We start from the raw sequence: 21,063 nt of genomic DNA, 5'->3' as shown, positions 1-21,063 counted from the left end.
GATCAATTCCTGTCTTTCAGATGTTTTTCCAATAATTTCCCTTCACTGAGGTTAGATTAATTGTCTTATAATTAGCTGGATTATCTCTGCTGTCCACTTAAATAAAGGCATCATTTTGCTGTCTTTCAGTCATCTGACACCTTGCCTGTGATCATCAAAGACTTCATGATTCAAACAATCTCCTCCCTTACCTACCATATATCTCATCAGTTGCTGGGGATTTACTTACCTCTATTGCGGCAACAACCTCTAATATCTCTTTAATCGTATCATTTTCCAGAATTTCACTGTTCCAACTGAAATCTCCAACTCCAACTGCAAGGGTGAATGGTGAATAGTGCACCTCCTCTGTTTTTAATGTTATCTACCATATTTTAATTTATCAAATACTTGCTAAACACTAAGGCAGCACGGTGGCGCAGCGGTAGAGTTGCTGCCTTAAAGCACCAGAGGCCAGGGTTTGATCCTGACTACGGGTGCTGTCTGTGTGGAGTTTGTACGTTCTCCCCATGACCTGCGTGGGCTTTCCCTGGGAGCACCGGGTTTCTCCCACATTCCAAAGATGTACAGATTTATACGCTAATTGGCTTTGGTAAAATTGAAAATTGTCCCGAGTGTGTGTAGGATAGTGTTAGTGTGTGGGGATCGCAGGTCAGTGTGGACTCGGTGGACCGAAGGGTCTGTTTCCGCATTGTATCTCTGAACTAAACTAAATATACTTGAACAAAATGTTCCCCCAGATGCACTTTAAACATTTCATCCTGTCTAATTCTTTCCTACGCTGGCAATCCCAGTTAATATGGGGGAAGTTGAAATACTGTACTACTGCAACTCTCTTCCTCTTTGCACTTCTCTGTAAATATTACTTGCAATGCAGTTTTATCACAGTCCTGCTGATTATGACACGACAGGTAAATAGTTTGCTTTAACTGATTCACTAAATTGAACTTGCATAGAGAAAACTATGACATTTGTTATGTTTTGAATAGCCTTCTTTTCAATAAATATGTCTGTTTCATTTTGTGTGCCATCGGTTGACAATTGGTGTTATTGGACCAGTTTCAATTTCACAGACATGATATCTCTACATCTGATACTGTCAAAATATAGCATCTGTAACAGTAATTTAATTTAATTCTCTGCAACCCATTTGATGCTGAGATTTCTCTGGTCCCTCCGTCCCCTTTGTTTAATCATTCTGTATTTCCTGATTATTCTGTATCTTCCCTCTTTCTATTTTTTTTATTTTTTTTGTTTCTTTTTTGTTTTTCTTTATGTACAACTACTACGGACTGACGCAAAACTGCATTTCGTTGTACTGATACTTGTATTTGTGCGATGACATTAAAGTTGAATTGAATTGAATTGAGATGTTAACATATTTGTCATTCCAGGCAAGCAAAAAAGTATCGTGCAAAATGGTGGAAGGATGTTCGCGTTGGGGATTTTGTCCGCTTATTTTGCAATGAGATCATCCCTGCAGATATGGTGTTGCTGTACTCCACTGATGCTGATGGGATCTGCCATATTGAAACATCCAACCTGGATGGAGAGACTAACTTAAAGCAGAGACAAGTGGTGAAGGGATTCACAGAGCTGGTGAGCCTCCTCTTTAAGGACTAAAGGCCATAACTACAAAAACAAATCTATTCAATCACCCCTGTATTTCCTTATACTCTGTAAAGGTTCAAGCTATCCAAAGGGCTAGATTATGCCTGACCTGACCGTGTGGCCACATTAACCTTTTGCACTCATATAACTCGTATTATGCCAGAGACCTTGCTACTGTGACTGTTCTGTGAAGCAAAGCAGTCTGAATGCATTGATCAGTCCCCAGGCAGAGCATTTGAGACCAGAATCTGCATACCATCCTCATGGTCTTGCAACTGCATGGGCTGTTAAGCACTTGTCTCTACATGTATATTTAATGACGAGGTTTGTAGAAACAGGTGAAATGATTTGTTCAACGTCAATACAGGTGTTGTGTGCTCTATGGGGTGGTTGCATTCCAAGAAAATTATCCGTATTACGACCCGCAACGTTGCCTATTTCCTTCGCTCCATAGATACTGCCTCACCTGCTGAGTTTCTCCAGCATTTTTGTCTACCTCCAAATTCACAATGTTTATTCAAGGAAATAAACCTTTATTATAGTCATGTCTTGGACCCTAGTCCTAAATTGTATGACAATTTGGGAAACAATCGACTGTATTTTATTGGTAAGTATAATATGTAACTGCTACTATTACACGTAATTGCCAGCAAGTTTGGTAATCCGTTGCAAAAATGGAAGACGTAAAGTTACTGTTGCACTGTTGGCCAGCCTTCCTGGCACTGTGCTCAGCGCAGAGACTCCTCAAAGACTTCTCAATGCCAGCAGTTGATGACAAGAAGCAGAGAGAGGGTGATGGTGCAAGGCTGTTTCTCAGAGTGGTAGCCCATAACCAGTGGTGTGCCTCAGTGGTTGATGATGTGCTCATTGGTGTTTATCACCCATATCAGTGATTTGGATGGAGACATGATTAGTATGTTTGCAGGCGACTCTAAAATAAGTGGTATTATAGACAGTGAAGGAGGTTATCAAGAATTACACCAAGATCTTAATCAGCTTTGCAAATGGGCTGAAGAAGTTTGAATCAGATAAGTACAACTTATTGCATTTTGGGATGTCAAATCAGGATAGGACTTTCACAGTAAACAGTAGGGCTCTAGGGATTATTGTAGAACAAAGGGACCTTGGAGAACAACTATATAGTTCCTTGAAAGTGGCCCACAGGTGGACAGGGTGGTGAAGAATGCTTTTGGCACTTTGGCCTTCATCACTTAGGGCATTGAGTATAGAAGTTAGGATTTTATGCTACTGTTGTACAAGCTGTTGATGTGGTTATACTGGAGTATCTCTTCAGTTTTTAGCACCTCGCTATGGAAACATCACCATTAAGGCTGCAAAGAGTGCAGAAAAGATTTGCAAGGATTTTCCCAGAACCCAAGGGACTAAGTTAGGAGGGAGAGGTAGGGCAGGCTAGAACTTTATTCCTTTGAGCACAATAGTCTTTGGAGTGATCTTATGGAGATATATAAAATCATGAGGGGTACAAATAGTGTGAATGCAGTATTTTTCCCAGGCTTAGGGAATCAAGAACTAGATGGCATAGTGTTTATGTGAAATGGGAAAGATCCAATAGGAATGAGCTACCAGAGGATGTGATTGAGGCAAGTAAATAACAACATTTAAAAGATATTTGGACAAGTATATGGTTGGAAAGGTTTAAAGGGATAGGGGACAATGGTGGGTAAATGGGGAAAATAGTAAGAAGGTAATTTTTCTGCTTTGGGCCGTAACAATAAAGCATTGTTGACTAGCTTAGTTGTGGCATCTTGGTGGACATGGACGATTTGGGGCAAAAGGGGTGTTTTTATACTGTGGTTAATTTCCCAGCAATTGTGCGGGTGAGCCTATAGAGCCTTTATCGGGTTTGACGTGGCTTGCAACAAGTTCTTTCATTCATTTGAGTAGAAAGAAATGGCCCTGAAGTTTAAATTAATCACATTTGGTGTCATGTTTTTCATTGCCAGAAATGTTCATCATAGGTTTTGTTTATTATTTTAAAGATTACATTTCAGCGTTTTTGATTTATCTATATCCATTTTTAAATGTTTCTGAATGCCAGTTTCCATTAGAAATATTCACAGTTTTAATGGGTGTCGCGTTTGCTAAGCCAGGGAGTGGCTTAACTGTCAGAGCTATCTTCATCCGTTCCATCCTTCTCATAATGCACCTATCGTTCCCCAAGACAATATTGAGAATTGAATTGGCAGGGGAGCTCAAGTTAATGGCAGTGATCCCGCTAAACAGAAGTCTGTACTTTCCTTGTTGATCAGTGGTAATCATGAGCAGCTTATGCTGGCAGGATATTTTGGATTAGTGTGTTCCATTGTGGCCTTTATACGTTTTCTTGATCAGTATGCAACAAAACCATGAACATATAAGTGTTTTTTTGATGTTTTGCAGATGGCATTTCAAAAGACATGTTCATGAGATAATTTGTCTTGTTCCGTTTTCTCTTCAGGACTCTGAAGCTGACCCTGAGAAATTCACCTGCAGAATTGAATGTGAAGGTCCAAACAATGATCTAAGCAAGTTCAAAGGCTATATGTAAGTTCAAGATGTAGACTTTAAGTTTTGGAAAACTTTATTGAAAATGATTGTTGCACAACCTTTGACCCATATGCAGTACTTCCACCAACAAATTATCATTCATCTCCGTCATTCTATCTTCAATGTATTGAGATCCACATCTGTGCCTTTGTCACTTTCAATTTCAGTTCTATATGTGACCTTCCACTCATACAACTCACAATTTATTTCCATTCACGTACAACAATATCCTTCTTTGGTTTCCCATTCCTTTGTAGTTTGTCTTTAACAGTAATTTCCTTGATACATGTTGCTATACTATCCTGCATTAGTCTATTCTTGTATCTTCTCCTCCGCTGACACAGGTTCTATTTTTGGTGATAAGAATTCTTGCTCTCTGATGCTGTTGCCATTGAGTCTGTCCAAAGCAAGCACTGTCTCTCAGCATCGCCAAGGACTGCTCTCACCCCAACCATGGACTGTTTACCCTTTTCTCTCCGTCGGTCACTCTACTAAACAACCGTACCTCCGTCCCCCCCCCCCCCCCCCCCCCCCCCCCGGACACTTATTATTTTTTTTTTTTTTTTTTTAATTCAAATCGTTTGCTATGTCGCTCCTTCACTTTCTAAAAAGTCTCTGTACTGTACAAACAATTAAAAACATCTTCACTATTATTTTCCTTTTGGTCCGTGTCCACTAACTTTCAAAAGTAAACTTAAAAACAGCTTTCACTATCTCCAAACCAATTACCCAGTTTATCTTATCATCTCTCTTGACATGCTCTCAACAGTAAATGTTACATGGTTTGTTTTAGCATGAGAACAACTTCATAAAAATTCAAGTAGCAGTCTGACTTCATACCTATTCTGTTTCGTATGCCAATGTACCAATGTGATTTAACCTTTAATGAATATTGGCATAAAATTACAATGGAACTATAATTTAAATACTTTAAAAAACCCTAATAGTTAACTTAAAAATTAAATTTTGGTCGTATGCTATATTTATATGATACATTTTTCTTTTTTCTAATGTCCTGAAAATAATTTGTAAAAGAAAATACAAAGTAATTTAATCAGTCCCATCACAATACATAACAATTCTGTTTAAATAACTTGAATATGTATGTTTCTCAGAAGTGTGTCTTAATAAATATTTTGAGGAGTGATAAATATCTCAATAGACAATAGGTGCAGGAGTAGGCCATTTGGCCCTTCGATTTTGTTCCTTAACTAATAATCATCTTTCCCGAAAATTATTGTTCTGTGTGTAGGGAGCACTGGAATAAAGAGCGGGTTGCTCTTAGTAAAGAAAACCTTTTGCTTCGAAGTTGTATGATTAGGAATACTGAGGCCGTTACAGGAATTGTAGTTTATGCAGGTTAGTGTTCATGCCCAATCTTCACCTGGTACATTAGGATGGCAAGTATACAACTTTGTGATCACATTTCTTAAACTTAAGTTTTGCAACTATTGAATTGAAAGGCTTTATTTGGCAAAACACAAAGTGGTGGTGCAACTCAGTGGACTTCAGGTTATTGAATTACTCCATGACTTTGTGTTTTGCTTAACATTCCAGCATCTGCAGTTCTTTGTGTCTCCATTCTTTATTTGACATTGGTAATGGTAATAATTTAAGGTGGCTGCTGAAGATAAACAAAATGAATTTAAGTTCTTGGGATCTTTATTATACATTGGTATCCAGTCACTCTGGTTTTTGATGTAATAGTATTATTTTTTGTTTGGAACAAGTAGCATTGTTTTTATGGATCCCTTGTCATTCCTTATTGAAATCCAAATTAATCGATCTGCAATTTGAATTGTTGTCATCGAACATAAGAGATAGGTGCAGCTGCAGGCTATTTGACCCCTCAAGCCTGCTCCACCAGAAAACAAGATATTGATATTGTTGTTTCTTCTATTTTGAACAATATACCTTGATGACAACATGGGGCACTAACTAAGAAGAGTTAAAATTAGAACGTCAAAATACAAAGTTCCTGTAATAATGATGCCAACTGGTTTCAGTGGTGTTCCCATTTTCTATTTGTCTCTGTAACTCCAAGCAATACCTCTATCTATTTAGATCCTGTTTGTTCAGGTAGAATTCCAAAGATAAACTAAAACCTAAATAATGTTGGAGACCTTAACCATGCTGCAAACATTTTTTATGAGCGAGTAACATGTAAACATAGTACTCTTGCCACTATGGACAGTTCAATTGATTAAGGGATCCACTGGTGAGTCTTCTACTCATTCATTTTTGGTTCTAATGTTAATACATGTTTAATAGTATACATTTACAAAGAAAATGCTCACATTTTTTTCCAGTTATTTGTAGCAAAATTGGTGGATGTGCAATATGTTTATTTTATTTACTGAACTAGGGCATGAAACAAAAGCAATGATGAATAACCGTGGCCCACGGTACAAGCACAGCAAACTAGAAAGGCAGCTTAATAGAGATGTTCTTTGGTGTGTGGCTCTACTGTTGGTGATGTGTCTCATTGGAGCATTCGGTAAGTGAAAAATGCCATTGACAAATGTATTGCCCGAAGTACAAAATGAATTTAAATATATCTTATTGCATCAAGAGTTTCTAAATGACTCCCTAATCAATATGGTCCTAATATACTTCAGTGTACCAATTTAGCATAACATTTAATCAGACTATAATGTCATTTGAATGACATTTTCCAGGATACGACCTTGAATTATAGAAACTAAAGGTGGGTATTTTGAAAAGAGTTGGTAACTTACAATGGTCAATGTTTTTGTATTTTTTCCACCTTGGGTCTAATGATGAATTAAGATCATATGAAGTCCTAGATCCAAATGGAAGGTATAATCCCAATGGAAAGGAGATTTGTTTAAATTTTTTTCCCCCCAGGATTTGGGTATTCCTAGCTGGGCCAATCTTTATTGCTCACTCCTAGCTGCATTAAATAAGCTGGTGATTGAGCAGTCGTCTTAAACCACTGCGATCCTTGTGATGAAGCTACTCTCACAGAGGTGTTTGGTAGGGAGAACCAAAATTTACAACCAACAAGGATAAGGATGAATGATATATTTACAGATGAAGATAGTGTGCAACTTAGAGGAGAACCTGCAATGAGCAGTGCTCCTTTGCACCTGCTACCTTTTGTCCTACTTAGTGGTAAATGTCACAGGTTTAGGAGGTGCAATTGGGGTAGCTGTGCAGAGAGGCGTGGCCACTATGCCCTAGTGATGGAAGGAATGATATTTAAGATAAGGTGATGGGGTAGCAATCAAGTGGGTTGCTTTTTCCTGAATGGTGTTCTCTTGAGAATCGTTGGCATTCTAGTCACCCCGTCAATCTATAGGGAGAGGCTGGATAGTCTAGGACTTTATTCCTTGGAGCGCAGGAGGCTGAGGGTTGCTCCTATAGTGGTGCATAAGATCATGAGGGAAATAGATAGGAACGATGCACATTGTCTTTTACCCAGAAATAAGGGAATCAAGAACCAGAGGACATAGGTTTAAGAGCAGTAAGATTTAATAGGAACCCGAGGGGCAACTATTTCACACAGAGGGAAGTGGGTACATTGAACGAGCAGCCAGACAAGGTATTTGAGGCACGTACATTAACCACATTGAAAAAAACATTTAGACAAGTACATGGATAAGAAAGGGACGCAAGCTAAACCCTGGCAGGTGGGAGCCAGATGGAGCATCTTGGTCTTAGTGCTCGTTTCCGTGCTGTATGATTCTATAGCCTTGGAGTCATTTTGACCATCAATATATGCATTTAATATTCCTCAATTCCTCAATATTAAATATTTGCAAAATTGGCAAGTCACTGCATTGTACTGTGATTAAAGCTTTCAAATATACTTTTCCGATTAGTTGTTGTATGCAAGCCTGGATTTGTAACTTATGAGATAACTGTTAATGTTCTGGCTAACAATGGAACAGCAAAAGCCTTCTGTACCAATGATTGAGAGGGTCCTCTTGTTAATTAGCTAATTAGAACCACTAATGCCAGTTTTCAAGCATTTTGTTTGATGTAATGTTTAGAAATGATACAGTTAAATTTCTTAGCCTCTAACTTTTAATATTCTTTTTAAAGGTCATGGGATTTGGTTAAATGGCTTTTCAAAAATCCCTATTTTTGGCATTCAAGAGCCAAATGGAACTCGTGGTCATCCAGTGCTTGCAGGATTCTTAATTTTCTGGACCATGATTATTTTACTGCAGGTAAGAAGGTTGCACAAATGAATTAATTTGTATTAATTACTGTTATTTTGAAAACTGAGGTGTCAATTCAAAATCTGGGCCCAGTGGAAGCTTGGCACCCATTGAAAGTAGGAAAGAAGAAATTACAAACAAGGCACTTTATAGGTTTATACTTTTAGACATGAAAATTCAGAGTTTCAGATTTAAATAATGATGAACCTCAACTTGTACTGATTATATTATTACTTTGACTATAGCCTTACAGATCCTGCATGGGACAACTATGAAAGTGTCTTAAACAAATGAGTCACCAAGAGTGCTAACACTTGAGCTTTTTGTTTAGCAAATTAGTTGAACAAACATATTAGTCTTATACGGCCGCAACATTCTTATAAAGCTGCTAACAATGCTAATTCTGCTTCTTAAAAATAAATGTACTCGCACACAAGAACTGAGAAAGGCTTTTTACAGAAGCTGTATTGGCTAAATCCAAGTTGATTAACTTTTAATTATAGTTTAATCCAAAATAAAGGAATCAATAAAAATCTAATTTTTACAAACATTTTAAAAGTATCTGCCACTGAGTAAATCATACTTTACACTCCGTGATATCAGAAATGAGTCAAATGAAACTTACCCAAAATAAAAGAACAAACCGTTGGATAAACCCTGTGGAAAGAAATGGACAGTTGACATTTCAGGCCAGGACCCTACTTCAGACTAATTAAGTAGAAGCTGGTAGAAAGAAGCAAGTGGTAGGGATGGGGCAAAAGTTAGTGATAAGCGACAGAGCAGGAGAGGGGTGGAAATCACAGAGCAATGAGATGGGGTTTCACAGAACTTGGATAACAGAAAAGTCGAGAACTTCTCAAAAGAAGTTTGAAATGTGAAGTGGACCAGTAAAATGGAGACACAAGATTGTAGATGCTTGAATCTTGAGTGAAAAAAAACAAAGTGCTGAAGAAACTCAGCAGGTCAGGCAGCATCTGAAGAGAATGGACAATGCTTTGATTAATAGGGTAGAAGAGTGATAACCACTGGGTCAGTGCAAAATCTTTTTTCTTGCTTACACCAATGTGGTTCTTTTCTCAGGTGCTGATACCAATTTCCTTGTACGTGTCAATTGAAATTGTCAAACTGGGCCAAATACTTATCCTCCAGAGTGATATTGATTTGTACAATGAAAGCACAGATTCGGCCATCCAATGCCGAGCCTTAAATATCACTGAAGATCTGGGGCAGATCGAATACATTTTCTCAGATAAGACTGGAACACTAACTGAGAATAAAATGATCTTCTGCAGGTGCAACATTGCTGGAGTTGAGTATTCCCACGAGGACAATGGTATGTTTTTCACTTTGCGATAGGCTTAGACTTTACTGTGCAGATTTCGCTGGCATCCATTGATACTAAAATCCACTTGCCAGATTGTATAAGCACTCAAATCTTCAACTGGACTACGCCACTGTCTGAAGTTACCAACTAAGTTGCAAATGTTCTGACTAAGATGATATTAATGTACTCTCATCTATGTGACTTAACCAATTGTAAGGGCTGTAAGAATGCTCCATGTAGTTTGGAAGTTTGAGTTGAGGAAGAGAAATTGAGTCAGGCTTTCCCATAAGGACAGTACAATGGTGCAACTGGTTGAGCTGCTGCTCCCCAGCACCAGAGACCTGGGATTCTGACCTTGGGTGCTATCTGTATGGAGTTTGCATGTTCTTCCTGTACTGCATGGGCTTTCCCACAAGTGCTCCGCTTTTCCTCCCACATCCAAAGGACATGCAGGTTTGTAAATTAATTGGCTCTAGTGTGTAGGGAAAGGATGTGAAAGTGGGATAATATAGAACAGCATGTGATCAATGGCTGACGTGGACTCAATGTGGCCAAAGGGCCGGTTTCCATGTTGTATCTTTCAATCAATCAAAGCTGCACATTAACATGATGGGGAATTTGATTGACTTCCCAACACTCCCAACCAAGGTTCACACATTGCATATTGACAGGGCACCAAAGAACAAATGGTTAATGTAGAACTGGATCAGATCTGAAAGAAAGACAATTGTTAAACATTTCTCAGCTTCGGGCTGTGGCAAACACAAGTGTTTCCACTGACCGGAAAGCATGCAACAACAAAGCTTTTCACTGTACCTCAGTACACACGACATTAAGCTAAACTTAATGAATACCACACATTTTGTGTTTTAAGCTTTCTTTTAACCATTCATTCCAATAATATACAGTATGTCTCATTCCCCTTTACAAATTGGCTTTTGCATTTGTATGTATTTCAGTATAACTTCATTAGTTACAAAGTATCCCAAGGACATCGAGACCTTTAAAAGCACAAGTTCTACTACAAAGCTTTGTTGCAAAGCATTCTATCTGACAAGGCATGGCATTTAGCCTTTTCCTGTATCATATCGATGAAGTTAACATAACAAGAGCTCCTTTCCTTGCTCTTTCCTCGTGGTAATGTCTGTCTCCTGTTCAGTATAAATATTGCAAACTTTGCACCCTGGTTAGGATTCCAAAATGTCACTATTGTATTAATCTAAACAGAAGTGGGTGTCAAATAGGCGACACAGGAGACTGAAATCTCAGTTTAAAAAAAACTGCTGGAGGATCTCGGTGGACCAGGGAGAAATGGACAATTGAAATCTTGGGTTGAAGTATTTCATGTATACTGGAAGAGTAGAGGGGGAAATGGCCTGAATAGAGAGATGATGGGAGGGGTGCGACAAGAGCTGGCAATTAATAGTTGGATCAAGCGAATAGAGCAAAGGGGTGCAGATTACAGAATCAAATAAGAATGGAACCAAATAAGGGAGAGATGGTGGGCAGACAGGAGCAGTGGTATCAACATTTTTGTTTTCTACCTGTTTATAACATAAAGGCTGAGAAATTAATTGTTGGTTATATGTGGTAAACACACAATGCAGTGGTGTATTCATGTTGAACATCTCTGAAATTTGATTCCATTAACTTCAATGGAACTGAATTTCATGGAATAGAAATTCAAAAGAAGAGTTCAACCTGAATGTGGGACTATATCCTATGTTTACCATCTGCAGCTTTTCTAGGAGTTCCAACCCAGACTGTCCATGGGGCAGCAACTTTCCTACAACTATCCAATACTTGAACCGGGCCCCCACAACCCTAACTTTACCTCTGCCATGGAACAGCACGGATCACCTTTTGCACTACCATGGACATTTTTTTCTAATATTATTTTGCACTAATGTCTTGATTTTGGCAGAGTATTTTACTCTCTGGCAGAATTTGTGTAATTTATGTCTAATTTATGTTTTTGTCTGAGACTATGTGCAGTGGTGCTGCTGTAAACAAGATTTTTATTACACCTGCATCTCATCATACGTGTGCATATGACAATAAACTCAACTTGACATGATCAAAATGGATTGCTATTAATTATATGCAAGTCTATGCTCATGACCATGTAGCCAGGCACAATACGAGCTCCATCTTCAATTTCGCCGACGACACCACCGTTGTTGGACAGATTACAGACGATGATGAGTCAGGGTATAGAAGGGAGATTGCTTGACTTACCAAACGGTGCCAGTACAACAACCTGGCTCTCAATCTCAGTAAGACCAAGGAACTGATTGTGGACTTTGGAAGAGGAAGGATGAGGACTCACAAACCTGTCTATATCGACGGGGTGATGGCGGAAAGACTCAAAAGCTTCAAATTCCTGGGCGTGCATATTTCCGAAGATCTTTTCTGGACCTAGCACACTGATGCAATTATAAAGAAAGCCCATCAACGCCTCTACTTCCTGAGACGATTGCAGAGATTTGGTATGTCAGAGAGGACACTTTTGAACTACAAGTGTACAGTAGAGAGCGTATTTGACTGGTTGCATCATGGCCAGGTTCGGCAATATGAGCGCCCAGGTGCGAAGAAGACTGCAAAAAGTTGTGAACACTGCCCAGTCCATCGGCTACTTGCCTCCCCACCATCGAAGGGATCGGGAAGACGATTTAGGAGATGTGTGTACATATGTGTGTATGTATTTATATGTATATACATGTGTATATATTTGTGTTTCCTTGTGTATACATATACTTAAACATACACACAGGGCCTTACATCGCCTGCTGCGGCTTAATCAGCCGCGGGACTTCCGGGAGGGGGGGAGCTTTCTGGAGCGCTGGTATGGGTGTTGTGGGCTGAAGGGACTGGTCTCCAGAGGGCTAGTATGGACATTGTGGGCCAAATGGATTATTGGGTTGGCAGCTCAGTCCCTCAAGCCTGATGTGCTGGCAGCTCACTCACGGCTGGTGGGCTGGCAGTTGACTCGCGGCTATGCCTTAAAATTCCATTTCAAGCAGGGTGCAAGGCCACCAAATTCAAGTGCAATTTCTTACCACTTTGAGCAGGGTGCAAGGCCACCAAATTCAAGTGCAGTTTCATACCACTTCAAGCAGGGTGCAAGGCCACCAAATTCAAGTGCAGTTTCATACCACTTCAAGCAGGGTGCAAGGCCACCAAATTCAAGTGCAGTTTCATACCATTTCATGCAGGGTGCAATGCCACCACATTCAAATGCGGTTGTCCAGCTCAGCGGAGGGGGACTCTGAGCGAGGTGGCCAAAAATGACGGCCGTAAGTGGCGGTGTTCTTTCAGAAATCATGAAACAAAAAGTTAGAAAGTGGTCAAGATCTTAGTTTTAGGAATATAGATAGATATTATCTGCATTCTTTCAGCCTTCCCCTCCATCACTCTGAACAATCCCCAACCCACTACATGTCGCCAATGCCTCTTTTGGGCATTGTTGCTACTGAAAATATCCCAGCACGAGCCATTGAACAATCATTCATGGGCATGGTATGAATTATGTGCTTATAGAGACAATGATCAATTTCAAGGCAGGAAGGTCCAAGGAAACAGACTGTTTATTATTGTATTCATGGAATAAGTATTATTTGTGTCAAAACTTATCCATTTCAGTGTACATCTTTATTTTAATTTTATATATTGTGCTTTCAGCAAAGCGATTAGAGTTGTATCAAGACGATAACTCTGAGGTTGTAACCAACCCTTTCATGGGAGCTACCTCCAAGTATCAACATTCGGACAGCAGCAGAACTCCCAGTACGCCGCCGAGTCGCAACTCACTGAACTGCTTACCCTCTAATAGCTCGATATTGAGGGATAAAGATGATGATGAATATGAAATTAGTGCAACTGCTTCTCATGTGGCATTCAGCAGCTCAATTGTGAGTATGCCTCTTCCTCATGTCGTCTAATTATATTTCCATTATACCTGTGAATGCGTTGCAACACCCCACTAAACAGTGGGCCGCCGCCTCATTTGCCATTTAAATTGCCATTCTTACTCTTTCTCCTTCAGCTTTCTAAAGTTCATTGCACACAAATAAAATTTTAAAAGGTGCGTGATCACAGTTTGTACAGAATCACTTCTATTAAAAATAGTAACTTCAGTTCAAAAAATCTATTACAATTTTCCCATTTCTTCCTCTAATTTGACTCTCTTCTGCTAAGTTGCTCCTTCAGTCATATATTAATGATATATATTAACTTGCAGGAAAGGGATGTTACACCAGATTCTCTGCTGTTCCGGAAATTAGGACAAATCATGTCTAACCCACTTCTCCTGTTGGAAGAGACAGGGAAAGAGTTCTCCCCGGAATTCAGCTACATTGTTGACTTCTTTTTTGCCTTGACCATCTGTAATACCGTTGTTGTGTCATGTCTTACTCAGCCAGGACAGCGGGTAAGGACGACATTCATCTTGTGTATGATTTGTGTACCTTTATTTTCAAAGAACTCTTTAAAATTTAAATTTTAATCAAGAGCTCAGTATTGCAAAACTCTACAAAGAAGATTGTAAGGGCATATATGTGAAATTATGATTAATGTTGGAATAAGTTCTTCCATTATAAATGGATGTCAGTTTGAGCTATAACATGTATTTGTTTACCAATTGAGATTTTCATCAAATACCACAAAATATGTTATATTGGTACTTGGGAGGGTGGGGGGGGGGGGGGGGGGGTGTTGAAGACACTGGCAGCAGTGAAAAGAGACGGTTAACTCTCCACAAAATTAATTAATACGTTTTTTAAGAAAGCATAATGGTTAAATTACTCCATATTCCCAGGTTTATAGTTTATTTTAGCAGGCTAAGGAAAAACGTTTCACCCAGTGAGTTGTGAATCTGGAATTCTCTGCTACAGAAGGCAGAGGCCTATTCACTGGATGTATTCAAGAGAGATTTAGATATGTGTATTTTTACAATACTGGAGAGATTTTAGCACAGAACGTGTTAATTTTTTCAGGGAATGTTACTCAAATGTGCAATATATAGTACAGATAAAATCAAGTTAGGAATTAAATCAATCTCTGCTTGAAAAATATCCAATGACTTGGTCTCCACAGCCATCTGTGGCAATTAATTCCACAAATTCGCCATCCTCTGGCTAAAGTAATTCTTCCTCATCTCCATTCGAAAGGTACATCCTTCTGAAGCTGTGCCGTCTGGTTCTAGACTCTCCGACTACTAGAAAAACTCTCTCCACATCTACTCTATCAAGGCCTTTCATTATTGGATAGGATTCAATGAGATCCCTCCCTCATGTTGCAGATTGCAAATTTTATCTCAAATTTGTTAAACAATTGTGGTATTTTGTGATTTTTGCACAATGGTAATAGTTCAGGAAGGATGCAACAAATATTCCACTTCCATTAAGACAACATTTCCACATTCACCAGCTCTTGAAGCTGAAAATTACATTCAATTACATTCAAATGAGTATTAATGTAATATTCATTACATTAAAATTGCCTTAATATTTTCAATTCTTACTCCTTTCTTCTAAGACTGAAGGATAAAAGTAGCTTTAGCAGTTGATGCAAGCTTTGAATTTGCTATAACAAATTTCAAACTCATTTTTTAAATAATTGAACTGTAATTTTTAATATTATGACTTTATTAGGGCTTTATTCTTTGGAGCGCAGAAGGTTAAGGGGGGACTTGATAGAGTTTTTTAAAATGATGAGAGGGATAGACAGAGTTGATGTGGACAAGCTTTTCCCTTTGAGAATAGGGAAGATTCAAACAAGGGGACATGACATGAGAATTAAGGGACTGAAGTTTAGGGGTAACATGAGGGGGACTTCTTTACTCAGAGAGTGGTAGCTGTGTGGAATGAGCTTCCAGTGAAGGTGGTGGAGGCAGGTTCGTTTTTATCATTTAAAAATAAATTGGATAGTTATATGGATGGGAAGGGAATGGAGGGTTATGGTCTGAGCGCAGGTATATGGGACTAGGGGAGATTATGTGTTCGGCACGGACTAGAAGGGTCGAGATGGCCTGTTTCCGTGCTGTAATTGTTATATGGTTATTATATGGTTATATGATTCATTTCTAAAGCTTTGGAGATTAATAAATTATGGGACCTTGTGAAATTTCTTATCCTTTGCTGAGTATGAAATAGTCTGATCGAGTACAAAAGGACAAAAGGACAAAGGACATTTATTGTCACATACACCAATTGGTGCAGTGAAATTTGAATTACCATGCAGCACACAAATAAGATAAACACAACACTATAGAATTTAACATAAAACATAAAAGCATCCCCTCACAGTGGAATCAACGTTTCCCACTGTGAGGGAAGGCAACAACGTTCAGTCTTCTTCCTCTTGTTCACCCGTGGTCGGGGCCTATTGAGGTCTCCGCAGTCGCCGCAACGACGGCCCGATTTTTCAGGACCTCGAACGGAAGAACACTCTCAGCGACTTGGAGTTTCTGAATCGGCCGCTTCCTACCGGAGACCGTGGCTCCCAAAGTCCCCAGGCCACGCTGGGCGGAGATTCAACGCTGGCGACCCTGGCAAGGATCCTAGGCTCCACGATGTTAAAGTCAGCGCTGCCCACAGCTGGAAGCTCCGCAGCCCACAGCTCCACGTTGTTAAACAGCAGTCCCAGCACTCCGGAGCTTCCAACACGGCGATCCCGGAAAGGCATCGCCTGCTCCATGATGGTAATTCAGTGCTGCCCAGCTGCTGAAGTTGAAGCTTTGGCCGGCCTCCGGCAGGAAATGCCGCGCCAATCCAAATGGTAGTCCGCGAGGAGGGGGCGAAGATGCGGCTTGGAGGAAAGACGCATCCTTAACCAGGTAGTGACTGAGAAAAACGGTTTCCCCCTCTTCCCCCTCTCCCCCATAAAAACAACTAAAAGACCTCCATAAACAATCTTTTAGACAGACTAAAAATAACAAAAAGGATGAAAGGACAGACAGCTGCTGGCGAGGCTGCCGCACTAGATGGCGCCACCAGTCCGATACGCCACTGATGCAAAGCAGAAAAGGCTTTGAAGGTGTTGGACAATAAATCAGTCAACTCCTTCCTTGAAGTCTTCTGATCTAAATGTGTTTTAAAGTACTACAATGAAAATATAAAATGATGGAAACTCAACAAGTCAGATGATATTTGGGAAGAGAACGAGAGTCAAAGATCTTTCACCATAATCTGTTTTGTTTGTTTGTATATGTGAAGATGATTGAAATTGCCCTTCTAAAATAAGAACAGTGAAAAGATTAATGTGTAGAAGGTGGAGATGTTTCATGATAAATGGAATACAGTTGATGAAAATTAGAGAACTGACAAAGGACAGATATCCCTGGTGTTACCAGAGGAGTCAAAAATTGTGCTTGTTGCTGATGGGCATTGTATTGTGCACATGTGAGAATGCTGCCATTTTCTACCTTTTGGTAAATTATCAGGCTATCCTTGAGGGAGATAAATCAGAGTAGTTACAACCTGCAGAGGCAGAACCAAGAGAAAGGAAGTGCCAGGCTTTAGATGCCATTCAGTATGGTTACTGTAGAGGAGGAGGATTTTGTTCATTGGTCCAAGAAAGATTGAGTACAAGTGGGTCTTGCCTATTGTTTTAAATGTGCAACTTTGCAAACTGATTTGCAAATGAAACCTTGCAAAATGTCAAGAGTCCTCTAGTGATGATTCTTAATGTGCGGCAAATAATTTTATATATTACTTTGGGTAAGGTGCTGAAAAGGGAAATTCAACCCAATCATTTATTGCCAGTGTTTATGCCTCACATGAGCCTCTTCACAACATTCTTCCCTTAAGTCTTAACTCTATAACCCTCAAACCACTTTAGGCCTCGGATCCATTATAACCCTCAAATCCAATCTCTCAGTCTGAAGAAAGGTCTTGACCCAAAATCTCACCCATTCTTTCTCTCTAGAGATGCTGCCTTTCCTGCTGAGTTACTCCAGCATTTTGTGTCTGTTCTCTCAAATGCTTGTTTATTCTCCCCTTAAGTATGGTTTATTTCAATATGGTTTATTTCAAGTGCCTGCTGTAGTATTGTCCATATTGACAGTACTGATTGGGTATAGACATTTCTCCTGAATTCTCAGTGGAATTTCATAATGACATTCCCTCTTGAATGATTAGTTTCTGTTTTTCTTTAAGTTTATGTATTTTCTCTGTATCCACTCCGCCAAAATAATTCATAATTTTAAAGTGTGTTTATTTGGTCATCTTGTCGTTTTTTCTGAAACAAAAATAAAACTTGAGCAGTCAGACCATTTTTCCTCAAGATGGATACAAAGAACATAAAACATATAGGTATAGCACAAAAACAAGTCCTTCATCCATCAATGTCTGTGCTGAACATGATACCAAGGCTAATTCTTATCTGCCTGCTCATTATCTATATCCTGCCATTCCCTACATATATGCCTACTGCATCTACAAGTCTTTTAAATCCCCAATTGTATCTACCTCAACCACCATCCCTGGGAGATCGTTCCAGGCACTGACCCCCATTTGTGTAGTAAAAAAATACTTGCTCCTTACATCTCCTTTAAATTTGTCCCTCTCACTTTAAAGCTATACCCTTTAATATTTGATTTTTCCATCCTGGCAAAAAAGTTCTGACTCTCTATCCTATCTGTGCTACACATAATTTTATATGCTTCCACCAGGTCTCCCCACAGCCTAAGAGAAAACAATCCAAGTCAGTCCAATCTCTCCCTGTAGCTAATACCCCCTAATTTAGACAACCTTCTGGTAAACCTCCTCTGTACCCATTCCAAAGCCACCACATCTTTCCTGTAACAGGGCGACCAGAATTGCTTGCAATATGCCAAATAAAGTCCTTTAAGACAACATCTTGACTTCCTGACTCTTGTATTCAAAGCTGTGAGCTATGAAAGCAAGCATACCATTTGTGTACTTTACTACTCTATCTACTTGTGTTGTCACTTTCAGAGAGTTGACCTTCCAAAGTGTAACATCTCGCACTTGCTCAGATTAATCTGCATCTGCCATTTCTCCGCCCGTTTCTGTAGCTGATCTATATCCTGCTTTATACTTTGACAGCATTCCTCATGGTCCGTGACCTCAGCAATCTTGTTGTCGGCTGCAAACTTACTAACCAAACCGTCCACGATTACATACATTTTTATATATTTATTTATATATAATCACAAACAGCAGAGGTCCCAACACAGATCCCTGCGGAATTCCTCTGGACACACACCTCCAATCAGAATACTGCCCTTCCACCACAATCCTCTTGATTTCCAACAGTAAGCCAGTTCTGATTCCATATGATCATGCCACTGTTAATATCCTTGCATTTTAATCTTCTAGATCAGCCTACCATGGGATACTTTATTAAATACTTTACTAAAATCCATGTGGACAACATTCACCATCATACCCTCATTGACCACCTTTGTCACCTCCTCAAAATAATTTGATCAAGTTCCTAAGACATGACCTGCCATGTACAAGGCCATGCTGAATGTCCCTACTTAACCCATTATTTTCCAAATGTGAATACATCTTATCTCGACGAATGCTCACCAACAGCTTTCCTACCATTGACATGAATTACAATGCAGAGTTGGTGTTATGCAGTTGTAATCATTATCCTAAAAATGCTCTTCCATTGAAGCACCAGTCATCTGGCCAGGCTCATTTCCCAACGCAAGGTCCATTACATTCCCCTTTCAGGTTGGACAGTCCATATACTATTTCAATAAACCCTCTTGTGTACACCTCACAATTTCTGTCCCATCTAAGCCTTTGGCACTGAGCAAGTAGAAGTTAATATTGGGCAAGTTAAAGCCACCCATTAAGAAAGCCCTGGTGCTTGGCAACTTTCGGCAATCTGTCTATATATCTGGCCTCTATCTTCTGCTTGCTTTGCACAATCCCATTATACTGCTTGCTCTTTTCTTATTTTTAAGCTCATGTCGCCTCAGTAGGCAAACCCTCTCGTATGTCCTCTCTGAGTGTCGCCGTGACAGTCTCCCTGGATTGGTAGTACAATTTATCCAACTCCTACTTCCTCCCTCTCAATTATACCTGAAACATCAAATTTCCCGTACAATGAGCTGCCATTCGTGTCTCTCTCGCTACTAGGTTTCTGCAATGTACACAATATCATAGTACCAAGCACTGATCCAGGTTTTAAGTTCATCTGGTTACTCCACAATATGCCGTATTGAAATAAACAGACCAGCTCATCAGCATGACGATATTTCATCACCTTTCCATATCTGTCCTTCCTTTGAGACTTACTGAGTCTAAACTATCTAACTATCTACCTATCTATCACTCCTTCCAATTTCTCACCTACTACTCCCATTGCCTTGCCTCTCTGGTTTAAAATCTCTAGGGAGTGGCGGCGCTGCCTTAACAGCTGCGGCTCGCCTGCAGTCCGTCTGTTCTTTCTTTTTTTGTTGTTTTCTTGTCCTGTTTTAGCTAGTTAATTTGAGTTATTAGGTTGTGTATGTGTGGGGGAGATGGGCAAAACTTGTTTTAGTCTCTATCTTCGGGGGGGGGGGGGGGGGGGGGTGCGACTCTTCTTGTTGTATCCCCTGTCTCCGTCTCTGTCTGCGCTGAGGCCTAATGGCGGAGCTGGTGGCCTCCAACTGGGACCGACCTCGAGGCTGCAGAGGCAGAGCCAGCCAGGACTTACCAGCGCAAGACTGGCCGACTTCGGGGCTGAGGCGGCGGCAGCGTTCTGGCGGCGGCCTGACCCGGGGGCTGAGGCAGCGTTCCGGCAGCGGCGGCCCGACTTCGGAGGCTCGGCCGCGGGCCCAGTGGACGACATCTTCGGGAGCTCGCAGGTAACCGGTTGGTGATCTGTTTTTCCAGAGCTCCCGCAACAACAGCTGCGTCCACTGGACTGGAGTTTGGCATCTTCGACGGATACTTTGACTTTGACTTTGGTAGCACTTGTGAACCTTCATGCGAGCTTCTGTTATTTTTAGTTTCAGTTTTTCGTTTTAGAGATGCAGTGAGGAAGCGGGCCATTTGGCCTGAGTCTACGCCAACCAAAGCATTATACATGCAAATTTTCTTGGTCACCTCTTCAGTGTCTATACATCATTTTGGAATGCTTATTGTATTTCAATAGCGTACTCAAAGTGTAATCAGTGCAAGGTTTGGTATAGGACGGCACAGTGATAAAGCAGTAGTGTTGCTGATTTACAGCGCCAAAGACCCGGATTTGATTCTGACTTTGATTGCTGTCCATACCGAGTTTGTACGTTCTCCTTGTGACTGCGTGGATTTTCTTTGAGTGATCCGGTTTCCTTTTACACTACAGAGGTTCAAGTTTGGCTTCTGTAAATTGTAAATTGTCCCTAGTGTGCAGGACAGTGCTAGTTTATGGGGCGATCGTTGTTCAGCG

General features: G+C 40.2%; 1 protein-coding gene across 1 annotated transcript in view; it reads left to right on the top strand.

Moving 5' to 3' along the window:
- Positions 1-21,063, top strand: part of LOC129697942 (phospholipid-transporting ATPase VD-like) — a 137,341-nt gene that overhangs the window by 77,900 nt on the left and 38,378 nt on the right. The window contains exons 4-11 of the mRNA XM_055636679.1: positions 1,395-1,599; positions 4,070-4,155; positions 5,411-5,517; positions 6,524-6,655; positions 8,227-8,354; positions 9,426-9,678; positions 13,351-13,580; positions 13,910-14,098. Coding sequence (XP_055492654.1) covers positions 1,395-1,599; positions 4,070-4,155; positions 5,411-5,517; positions 6,524-6,655; positions 8,227-8,354; positions 9,426-9,678; positions 13,351-13,580; positions 13,910-14,098 — 1,330 coding nt within the window. The remainder of the gene's footprint in view (positions 1-1,394; positions 1,600-4,069; positions 4,156-5,410; positions 5,518-6,523; positions 6,656-8,226; positions 8,355-9,425; positions 9,679-13,350; positions 13,581-13,909; positions 14,099-21,063) is intronic.

Source organism: Leucoraja erinacea, chromosome 1 (assembly GCF_028641065.1).
Source record: "Leucoraja erinacea ecotype New England chromosome 1, Leri_hhj_1, whole genome shotgun sequence".
Classification (NCBI taxonomy): Eukaryota; Metazoa; Chordata; class Chondrichthyes; order Rajiformes; family Rajidae; genus Leucoraja; species Leucoraja erinaceus.
The sequence above is the reverse complement of the archived record's forward strand: the minus strand, read 5'-3'. Positions and strand labels throughout refer to the sequence as shown.